An 11,751-nucleotide genomic window follows, 5' to 3' on the forward strand; every position below is an offset into this window, starting at 1 on the left:
GACAACCAATTGATCTATAGGCTCAATCTCATGCATAATGGTTGAGATTGAACAATCTAAAAGAACTTTTAAAAAAATCAGAAAAATCAAAATGACATCAATGCATAGAAGATCATTTGGATGAGTATTCAACATTAATTTCTCAGGAACATAGAGACAAAGAGGGGAAAAATGGGTTAAAAAAATTAGCACTCCAAACAATATCACAAAACAAATAGAAAATCAATCACCAATCATATAAAGAACATACCCATGAATAATTCAAATCAATATGTATTCTCAATTGCATTCTTGAACCGTTTGACATTTGCAGCATGAAGATTAATTTCATATATGGAACTCTTGTTCACATTTTCTGTCAAAACACAGACAAACAACATTGACCTATTTTCATAATCTGGCCAAATCTTGTACTATCTGAAACAGACTAGGCATCTATAACATTGTTCCTTTTCCACTAGTCAAGGAATTTCAAATTTAACTCCATTCACATAAGAGTATTGGACGTAGCTCAGGTAAGTAACTTTTCCAACTAAGCACCATACATAAACATGAAGAGGAAAAGACTAACGTGAATTGGATAAGTTGTATTGTTTAAAAAAAATGTTAATCAAATTACTGGAACTTCTCCATATGTCTTCACAACGGAGTAGAGGCTTAGTTCCCAAAGATGACCCTATTAAGATATTTCTCTCATAACCAAGACATGCGTAGAAAATATAATAATATAATTTTTTTTAAATGGATTAAGGGGGTACGTGACAAATTCAAAATGGTCTAGTCTACAAAATTGACTGAGCCAATTTCATTTATCATCAAACTTACCAATCTTTGACTACAATCCTGCTATTTATAAGAAATAACACAAAAATTATAATAGAAATCTGACACCCTAATCTAATTAAAGTTTTAAACTCTAGCATCTAAAGATATCGATGATTAATCCTGATAGAACTAAAATTGAGATAAAAAGATAATTACAATCCTTCATGTTGTTCCAAAACTCCTTCATCAAAGGCCCTTCAGGATCCAATGCCAAGGCCTTTTGGTCATCATCCATCCCTGCAAGAAACATGACAAACCCAATAGGCATTGTACCCAAGATCACAAACCTTGAAAACCAATTAAGACTATATAATAAAAAATTAGCTGATCCAAGAGGTGCCCCACATTGATTGCACATCACAAAGCTTATTAAGGTATACTATGCCCATATACAATTTGTACAAGGATTCCTCCTAGTTCTTTTTGTTTTCCTATAAGAAATAGAATTTCATTTTTTATTTTATTTTAATTTTTAGCAAAACTGTTGGAAACAATCAAATAGATGAATGGTGTAGAAAGTGGTAGGATTTGAATTGCATACTAACCAAAATAGAATCAGATGTAGGAAGGAAATCAATTTCGTGTGGGTCACAAGGAAAACCACTTCACCAAAAATCCAAAAGTAAAACCCGCCAGAATAGACCAGTAATGGATGATTAATATGTTTTGTTGACACAAGATTAACCACATTATCCAAACTGGAGCAGAGAACTTTGTGACGCAATGGATGCAGTTATGTCCTTGTTACGATCCCTAAAGATTGAATCTACCAGTCAGAAACTAATTAGGAAGTCTTTACTTCCTTAAACAATATGATATTGTTTGCGTTTTTTCTTGACAGAATATAAACAAATGAAGAACATATGACCATATAACTTCAAGTTTCAATTTTTGTGGATCACAAGGTCTAGTTGGTTAGGCAACCTAATGTGGTTATTGCACTTCAAATATCCTAATTAGGGGTGCACATGGTTCGGATTGGCTCGGATTTTGGCAAAATTAGAACCGAACCAAACATGATCATTTCTACAAATTTGGAACCGAACCAATCCAATTACCCTTTAGAACTGAACCAATCCTAACCAACCTTGGTTCATATCGGTTTTCGGTTCTCATACTTTCAAAATAGAAAAATTAGTATTTTTTCTTTCAAAAGAGGAACTCTTTGGATGAGATCATAAATAATGCATTTTTTTAAATAAAAATGATTTTATGATTAAATTCTGATTGAAATCTCTATAAATTGAAAATTAGAGGAAGCTCAATGAGACTATAAAAAAATTATAATTTTAAAATTGGTATTTTGTATATATTAGTGAGGAAACTAATACATAAATGGTAGATTTATGAATCCAAACCTAGGTTCATATAGTAAATTTCATCTAACAAACACGGCATAAAGGTTCTCGTAAAAAAACAAGGAATCAAACTCTTCGAATTTTTTTTTTCCATAAATGGGTTAAGTTATTTGAGAGTTGAGAGAGAGATTTGTGTACATTTTTTATGAGTTTTTGTTAGAAAAAAATAGAAGAGATAAAATTGAAGACTTTGATGAGTTACCTCCTCGTAATATATATATATATATATATATATATTATAATAAATACTTCGGATTAGTTTGGTTCTCGGATTGGTTGGATTCTATTATACCCCTAATCTGGAACCGAACCAAATCAATCGGATTTTTCTATGTACAAATCATACCCAAACCAAACCAAGCTCAATCCGAACCAATCCAATCCAAAAGGCTTCAAATTAGTTCAATTATCAGATTTACCCAATCCAATGTGCACCCCTAATCCTAATTATGTAAATTTAAGGTTTATAATGGCATCCCTAAACAAATTGTATTGTTAAGGCATAAGAATGCAAAGTGATAACCATTGTGACCCACTATGTATGTGAATTTTTTCTCTTAAATAAATGTGAATTTAGGTACTTAGATTGTTCTAGGTTTCCCAGTGTTAGTCCCTTATTGTTCAACTATTTGAATTGCCATTTCCTTTTATTTTCCTTGTTTCAAAATGTGAAAATTCTCAACTATCTTGTATCCGTAATCCACGAAATCCTACTAAAATCATGAGCAACTATTCTAAACCCCCTAAAATCCATAAAATCGTGATAATTACCATCAACAACAATTCAAAAATCATTGAAACTAACTAAAAAAATCATCAATATCAACTAGAGACAAAAGTTGATCACGTTTTGTTAAAATTCCCTAGATTAAAATCCCATTGTAGTTTCATTTTTGAGTCCGTCAAATCTTTATTGTAGTTCCTATCTAGTTCAATAAATGATTTTTTGATTTATAAGCCTATTTTTAATGAGGTCAGTAACATGGTGTTAACGAGATTTGAAACCAGGTCTCTAGTGGGCTCAGACCCATAGCTCAGTTGGTTTGACACATTGCAAAGAAACCTTGAGGTTGTGGGTTCAAGTCCAACTTACTCATAAAAAAAAAAGCCAGGTCTCTAGTATCATCACCTAAAGACAACTGCTATCTAGTTCAAAATTAGGATGGTTAATCAAGTTTTGTATCATTTTTAGGGCAGGATTGGCCCCCTCCTCCCTTTCTTTTAGGAAATGAAGTATATGAAAATCTATTCATGTTAGAAATATTAGGCTCGAGCTTGCGTTGAGCTAAATGTTTTAATATAGGGTCTGGGCTAGTTGAAGATAAGATTTGCAATAATAGTAATGGAAGAATAGGATTCATGTTTCCAATCCCAATAATTTAGATAAGGTATGATGAACATTCAAACAAACATTAAAGCATTACTGCAATAATCTTGATGTTGGAAGATTGCGATCGATGGCATATAACTAGGCATAATCCTCCATTATCTTAGCTTGGGATTGGAAATGTCATTGTGTGAGTAAAAATTCGTATTTGACACATGGCATGAAAAAGGTAAATCACGATGATTGGTTGTGTAGTAAACTAGATGCATATCTCGAGGCATCATCGATGAATTCTAAAAGATATTGAAATAAGTATGTAATCTTATCTAAACAGAAAAGGGCATTGTTAATAAGGGACTCTCTTTTAGATAATGATAGATTTAATAAGAAATCCTTATTTGATTGTATTTCTTTTTTAGGGTTTCTATTTATAAAGAAGAGAGGGGTATCAAAGGAGAGGGATTGTAGAGAAAAACTGGTAAGAACTTTGATAATAGTGAAATGACTCTTTGGAGTCTGGGGATGTAGTTTGGATTCTTGGTGAACCTAATGAACAAATCTTGTACATTATTCTCTCTATCTCTCTTCTTTCCTTTTCTTTATGATTTTTGTGTGTGGTTCGATTGTACGTGTGTATCAAAGAAAATAAATATTGACTCTTGGGATTAAATCTCAAGGAATTGAAGACATTCAAGATTTTACCTTTACAGCCATGTAAAAGAAATACTACAAAAGTGAAATTAACCCTAATCAACATGTTAATGTCAATGATACATATTTGATAAAGAATATAAATTTTATAAATCCTAAACAATACTTATTTTTCTTCTCACCGTAGCAAGAACATTTTCTTATGGTAGATATGCTCTATGTCCTAATTGGTCATTCTAAGTACCATTTCGTGGTTAATGGAACTTCAAAATTGAGAAAAATAATAATAATTATTATTGCTCATGGACTTTTTCCTAACAAGATCTAGGATCTACCAATCACATTAGCACGGATTTAGTGGGGGCATTTCCAAATTTACAAAACTATTCTCTTAAAGTTACACGTGTAACATAGCCTGTGAGGGCTTTATGGAAAAGGTCTGAGCAAACAATTCTATAAGAAAATAAGATATATTTCATTGACGAGGAAAAAATAAGTGGAACATAAATATTCTCTTCTTGTCCAAATCACTTACTTTTCCTTTGTAGGCACCAATTCCCATTGATAGGTCCTAGATCCACATTTAAGAATTGAAAGGTCCTTGTCACTTTTAATTAGTCTTTTAAGTTTTAATTTGATCCATATAAGTTGTCGACAGGGTTTTGACACGTCATTTTAGTACTTATTTTACCCTACATATGAAATAATAAAAAAAATTATTTAAAATTATAGGTATGTGCAGCTTAATGAATGATATATATTTAAAAATAAATAAAATATGATCAACTAAAATCTATGTCTCATTGAACCTTTTATATTATTAAAAATATTATCATTTATTCCTCGTTAGTGACTCATAGAGATTTATTCGGACTTAACTAGTATGAGTGGTTTGTGGGAGTATTACATGTACCTAGGAGATTTTGATGATATATAAAAAATAATATCGTCATTTTAATATAAAAATTTGAAACTTATTGATTTTATTTTTTTTAATTCATCAAAATTCCAATGACAATTGAATTAGCTAGCGTCATAATTGTTTGAGTGCGGATCGTATGCACCCAGGGTTGTAGCCCTCCTCCCAAACCCTAATACACACCACGTAAATCGTAATCCAAGAAATTTTTTAAAATGAGATATTTTAGGATCTAATTCCTTGAATTATGACTTATGTGAAGTGTATTGGGGTGTGCGAGGAGAAGTACTTTTTTCTTTACAACCCAACATGATATGATAAGAGAGGAAAATTTTCTCTCCTACCCATTGTGGAAAATAAAAATTTTCTGATCGAATCACCATTCAAAAACATGATACGATGCTACAAGGTTGTCGAGGACGAAATTCTATGAACTTAAAAAAAATGAAAAAAAAACTTTATTTTTCATCTTTGAATTTTAATTTTAAGTTTAATTACTTGGTAACCGTCTATTTTAAAATTCCGGGATCAAACTTGAAAAACTCTTTTTTTTTTTTTTTTTTTTTCTGAATATAAATTTTTCAAAAAAGCCTAGAAGGTTGTGGCCTTAGATTGATAATGTGGAAATCCATGTGAGCTCCATGACCCATTTTAAGATTTTAAAATTAAAATTTGTAGGCAAAGGACGTGGTGGGTAGGAGAGAAAATTTCTTTTTATTGCACATGTCAAATGGTTGTTGGGCTATGAGAAAAAAAATCATTCATGGGAGGAGAGTTTCAATCCTCCACTCCGGGTGTATATGATCTAGACTCTAATTATTATTTTTTGGGACAATGACCACAAATGCCTATTTTTTAAAAATATGTATCAAAAAATCCCTTCTAAAAGAAATATGGACTCTTTAGTACCAAATTTATCAAATATTAGTCTAAATTTTTTTTTTTGCAACTAAAATACCATAATTACCCTTTCAATGAGTTTTGAAGTTTAAAGAAACATGTATATTTGAGAATATTTGATCTACTCCTATGTTTTATAATTAATGACATATCCCTCAACTACAATCATTTCTTATAGATAAATTAAAAAAGCAGATCTCTTAACAAAATTAGTAATCTTTAAATCACATAAATGATAATGACTACACCAATGATGATGATGGAGATGAGTATAATCATTATCAAATTGATTTGGTCTATATATATTAGATTTATTAAAATATATAAATAATTTTAAATAAATAAAAAATAATTTTAAAACTTGACTTGAATATTGATATAATTGATTCAACTCAAAAATTAGCAAGTTGATATAGATGGTCAAATAAAATTATATTGAATTTAATTTTTTATAAATAAAATATTTATTTTTTATTTTTTACAAAAATATTAATTACTAAATAATTTTTTTTATTTGACTCCTTATATTTTTAGATCAAAATACTTTATAAAGTTGTTAAAGGTTATTTCAAGTATTTTTCTTCAAAAAATCCTTAATAGACTAATAGTTTATTAAGTGTGACTTAAATTATTTGTATTCTTTACTTGAGAACTATTGGGTACATATTCTCAATAAAGAGTCAATCTTCCTTGTTTTTTTCCATAGGCAGAATGGATAAAGGTTTAGTTAGAGAATTAACTCCTTTGTAATTTTCTTTATTTTAAAGCCCCAATGCATAATTAAATCTGAAAAAAAGGGAAAAAAGTTTGGAAATTAGAGAGATCACACCCGCTGCTTGGGAACCTTATTGCTAAAAGTTCAATCCCCAATCAAACTCAAGGTATACTAAACTTGTTCTCATTCCCATCAAAGTTGATCAAAATAAGAAAACATAGTTCAATTATACTAAGACAATTAGACATTTAATAACCCTCGTTTATTATAGTCATAGAAACATAAAATATAAAACTAATGTTAGAAATAGAAAGACTTGGATAGAAGGAAGGTTATCCTCCTGTACACTAATATAGCCATTGGCTTATTTTAACCACCCTTCCTTGATATTAAAATATAGATTTCATATCGATCACTCCATATATGATATATAATAGATATAATGACGATGCCATGGTAGTACTTATTAGATAGGGATCTAGCTGACAGACCCCTTAACGTCTTCTTGCAGCAGTTTCCCTTTGTGCATTGAAGAAGACAGCGGAAACAGGAACGCCAAGATCATTATCCTCTGCAAACTTTCTAGTATTGAAATAATCTCTTGAAGAAGGTGGATTTACTGATTGTCTTCTTTTCTGTCTGAAGAGAACAAATACAAATCTGTGGATCCCTATGTTTGGCCTTGGCATCTCATAGCTTATCACTTCCCTTCCTGTTCATTACAAATCTCACCAGTTTAGTTAGTTCAATATATATTCCATCTCTCTTTCTCTCTCTCTCTCTCTCTTAGTGGGGAAGATGGACATGAACCCACAAGTTCAATGCTTCGTTGCACTATGTCAGCCAACTGAGCTATGTGTCCAAGCCATCTCTCTCTCTCTCTCTCTCTCTCTCTCTCTCTCTCTCTCTTAGTGGGGAAGCTGGACATGAACCCACAAGTTCAATGCTTCGTTGCAATCTGTCAGCCAACTGAGCTATGGGTCCAAGCCATCTCTCTCTCTCTGATCAGTTGGCCTTGAACCCAAAAGCTCAAAGTTGCTTTGCAATGTGTCAACCAACTGACTTTTGGGCCCAAGACTTCTCTCTCTCTCTCTCTCTCTCTCTCTCTCTCTCTCTAGGATTAAGAGACCTACCAAATGTAGCGTCTGTTGTGCCTGGAATGTCTGTCACTATCCTGTTCCATAGCCAAATCAAAGTGAAAATTGTTAGTGTCTCTATCTATATGTAGTAATTTATTTTCTTCTATTTTTTACTCAGGTCCAAGGATCTAGAAATCATGAACTCTAGCTACTTTTGTATAAGCATGCATCACATCCACACATGCAATTGTGATTTGTTATCACTGTGTGGGGTTTGTGTTGACTTGGAGTCTGTGAAGAAAGAACCCTTTATTCTAGTTGTGGCTTTTGTATCCATATATTACTTCTTCTTTCTTTTAAATTTCATTTTTCTTTTGTGAGAAGAAGTTCTTTAAGGCCTTACCAGTGAAGATGTTCCCTCAGATATGGATCACTAGGGCCAGGAACATCTGGATCTGTCATCACCTGCAATAGAAAGGTCGATTTAACTAAAAGACATGTAAAACATCACTAAAGGATTTTGAATATTAAGAGTAGTCCCAAAGCTACATGTTTGTGCTAGAAAGAAACATAAATGGGTAGAAAGAAATATATACCAGTGTAAAGAAAGACCTCATATCACCTCCGTGAACCTCAACCCTAGGTTTGGTGGTTACTACAGAAGGGAAGAGCTCATGACCATTATTGACTTTTTTGTTGCAACCATAAGTTACAGTCATTTTGACTGTTTGAGTGAAGGATTCAAGAACATCTCCAATAACTCTACCAACTATGAGAGGATCTAATGGTCTTGATGCTTCTGTTGTCCTTGCCATGACTTAAGAGTTAGAGACTTGGAGGTGAGTAGAGGAGAGACTAAAGAATATTGGATAGTAATATATTGTGTGTTTCTTATTGGAGAAGGAAGTAGAAGCCTTATACTTATAGTGTAGAAAAGTTGACACTCATCTCAGATCTACAGAGGCTTGAAAGGAGAGACGTGTCACAAGGTAGTATAAAAAGTAGCACATCAAACAAAAGGGGACAAATAAAGAATAATGATAAAAAAGCTTAGTTTTATCAATCCTCATTCCCATTGGATCAATTCCATTGGTCCTTTTGACTAAACAAGTTGCTTACAAGTGTTGGATCAAAATTTATTCTAGTTCAAGGGGAAAAATAACAAAAACAATAAAGAGAGAGGGAGATTACAAATTTAAGTAGCACATAAAAAAGTGGGAAAAAAAGGCTTAGTTCTGTCACTCCCCATTCCAATTGGATCAATTCTATTGGTCCCTTTTGACCACACGAGTTGCTTGCAAATGTTAGATCAAACTTTATGGAGGTTCAAGAGAAAAAAAAAGAGTAAAAACATGGAGAGAGAGAGAGAGAGAGAGATTACATCTATATTTGGGGGGTTTTCCATTTGATATTTTCTTAACAAGATATATATATATATATATTTTTAAAGAAAGGAAAAAAATTCATCGTGTGGATCACCATTAGGCTGTTTGAGAATTTTTCTAATTTTTTAACAAAAGGATAAAAAGAAAGGGCTTTTTAGAAAATATAAAAAGAAAGTTAGACTACCTGATTGAACATTCTCTAGTTGAGATGACATTTCTCTTTTTCAATTAAGGCAAAAAAAATTGGAGAAATTATTGAGTTGGTATGTTGGAACCTTCCGAAATTAAAGAATTTTACCATTTTTAGACATTATTTAATAAGGATTTTTGAGGGCATAAAGAGACTCCACAAAACATAGCGTGATAGTGCTGCGAGGTCATTTCAAGTAAAGAGATTCAAGGATTTTTCTTAAATTGCTAAAGGAAGTTGTGATTTATCTTATAATTGGAAGCCAAGGTACCTTTTTTGCATTTCCCTCAGTGGACTACATTTGACAATTCAAAGTTTCAAACACTTGATAAAAAATATTTTCTTCTCTTTTATTTTTCTTTTTCAAAAGGCTCCCTAGGTCTAAATATTAGCAAAATGAAATGATCCCAAGTGATTGATTAATTCCCTCCTAATGAAGGGTCTAACTCTAGATTGTATACAATTTGGATGATTTTTTTTGCCATCAAGTAAAAAATTTGGCCATTCTAGCACAATGAGTGGTGGCGGTGTCTTAAAATCATCTTATTACATTAATTTTTTAGAGCTATTACAAGATCAACTTTTATTTTACAGTGATAAATGAAATTACATGACAAACCAAATAAGATACAAACACATAATATCTTCTCTTGATCCTTCTTTCGGGGTTTTCCCAGAAGAAAGAGCTCAAATTAGAGGAAAGCACAATTTGCTTCTTTATTCATCAATAAAGAAATTTGAATGGTTGAAACCCCATCACTATAAAATATCGAATCAAATTTTGTGTCCCCTTGGGTTCAAAGAAAAAGAATGATTATTTTCATGAAATAACAAATGCATATGTGAACATTTCTATTTTCTCTTTTGATATCTCAAGGTACCCCGATCCCCACATCCTTTTTGGGATGGTACTAGTCCCTATAATTACACATTCCAATGTCACATAAATTTTTTAATGTAATATATTTAATTAAAAGGTCACCCAATTTTGAACACACTTCTAGAGAGAGCAAACCCTTGTCATTAGTTTTACTGATGAACCAGCTCACTAGGAGAGAATTTGTGAACACTGTGCATACACAAGGTGAAGGCGTCAAAATTTGTCGTTAATAACTTAAATAGAGTATGATAATCAAATATCACATAATATTAAATAATTTAACAAAGTATTAGGTTGCTCTGAACATAATTCATTTTGCTAACTCTAAATCTTTGGAATAAGACTTTGATGATGATGATATATGGACAAATTGTTAAGGTATCTTGATACGAGATTGATTTCATCGCATGGTGAAAAATAATTCACATTGCTAATCCCAAGAAAAAGATGCATGACAATGGTGGTGAACAAAATACTAGGGGTACATTAACTTGACCGGTGACATGCTTCCAATCCTTTTAAAATAGTATATCCTTATTTTCCCATAAAAGAAAACATATTGGTGACTTTTCCAGTTCTTAACCATAATGTCCAGTTAAAATAATGAACACGAATGTTAAACACTTAAAACCATAAATGAGTGTGTGGTGTTAAAATTATCTTTTAATTAATCCTATTGGATGCTGAGAAGGGAATAACATTAAGGTGCCTATAACATATAAAATTCAGCCATAGGGGACCTATAATATAATGTCTTTTTACACTATATATTCCCGGTCCCATGCCTAGGGCTGTCAATGGATCGGGGTATATTTGGTACAATCCAATAAGAGTTGGATCGGATTGGGTTCTATTGGAACTCAATATTAAGATCTGATCTTAGGACAATTGGATTGGGGCGAACCCAATTTTTATACAAAATCTAAACAAACTTCATACATCTCAACACATATATAATATAATTTATATACTTTCTAACATATTAACGGATCGGGTCCTTATTAGATCAAGACATGATTGATTCAGATCTGATCCAATAAGGTATCAGATTGAAACCTTATCGGATTGGATTCTTATCAAAAGTCAAAATATCCATCCAGATCTGAAGTTATTGGATCAAAATGGATTGAATTTCGGGTTTGATCCCATCCACTGACAACCCTACTCATGCTAGATAAAAGAAAAGGGTTAGATCAATTTTTGGCAACCAGTGTTAGGATTTTACTATGTCGCAAGATACATGCAATTATCACTAAAAAGGATATAGATTAAGGTATTGAGCGCAAATATGGCATTAGGAGAATGAAATTTGTTCAAACCGCTCCAAATATTTTAAATAGAAATTTCATAATGATAATGATAATCCATAATGAGAGTACATTTTTTGGTAGAAGGTAAAGTAGTGTTTGGGAACACTTTCTGGGGCCAACAGAAGCCAACAGCTTTCCAAGACCAATTTCCTACTTCTAAATTTCAAAAGCAAAAAAATTGATTTCCAGACAAATTTCCTGATTCTAAATTT

The 11,751-nt window shown here is 31.8% G+C and overlaps 1 protein-coding gene across 1 annotated transcript; it reads right to left on the reverse strand.

The window, feature by feature from the left end:
* Positions 1-7,037: 7,037 nt before the first annotated feature.
* On the reverse strand, positions 7,038-8,641 carry LOC147384932 (protein CENTRORADIALIS-like). The gene is made up of 4 exons (XM_086425819.1): positions 8,371-8,641; positions 8,178-8,239; positions 7,829-7,869; positions 7,038-7,407 (listed from the first exon to the last, which is right to left on the reverse strand). The coding sequence occupies exons 1-4, from the start codon at positions 8,587-8,589 to the stop codon at positions 7,190-7,192; spliced, it is 540 nt and encodes a 179-aa protein (XP_086281945.1). The 5' UTR covers positions 8,590-8,641; the 3' UTR covers positions 7,038-7,189.
* Positions 8,642-11,751: the final 3,110 nt, after the last annotated feature.

This window comes from Akebia trifoliata, chromosome 15 (genome assembly GCF_017979445.1).
Source record: "Akebia trifoliata isolate Shusen 1 chromosome 15, ASM1797944v1, whole genome shotgun sequence".
NCBI classification, from domain to species: Eukaryota; Viridiplantae; Streptophyta; class Magnoliopsida; order Ranunculales; family Lardizabalaceae; genus Akebia; species Akebia trifoliata.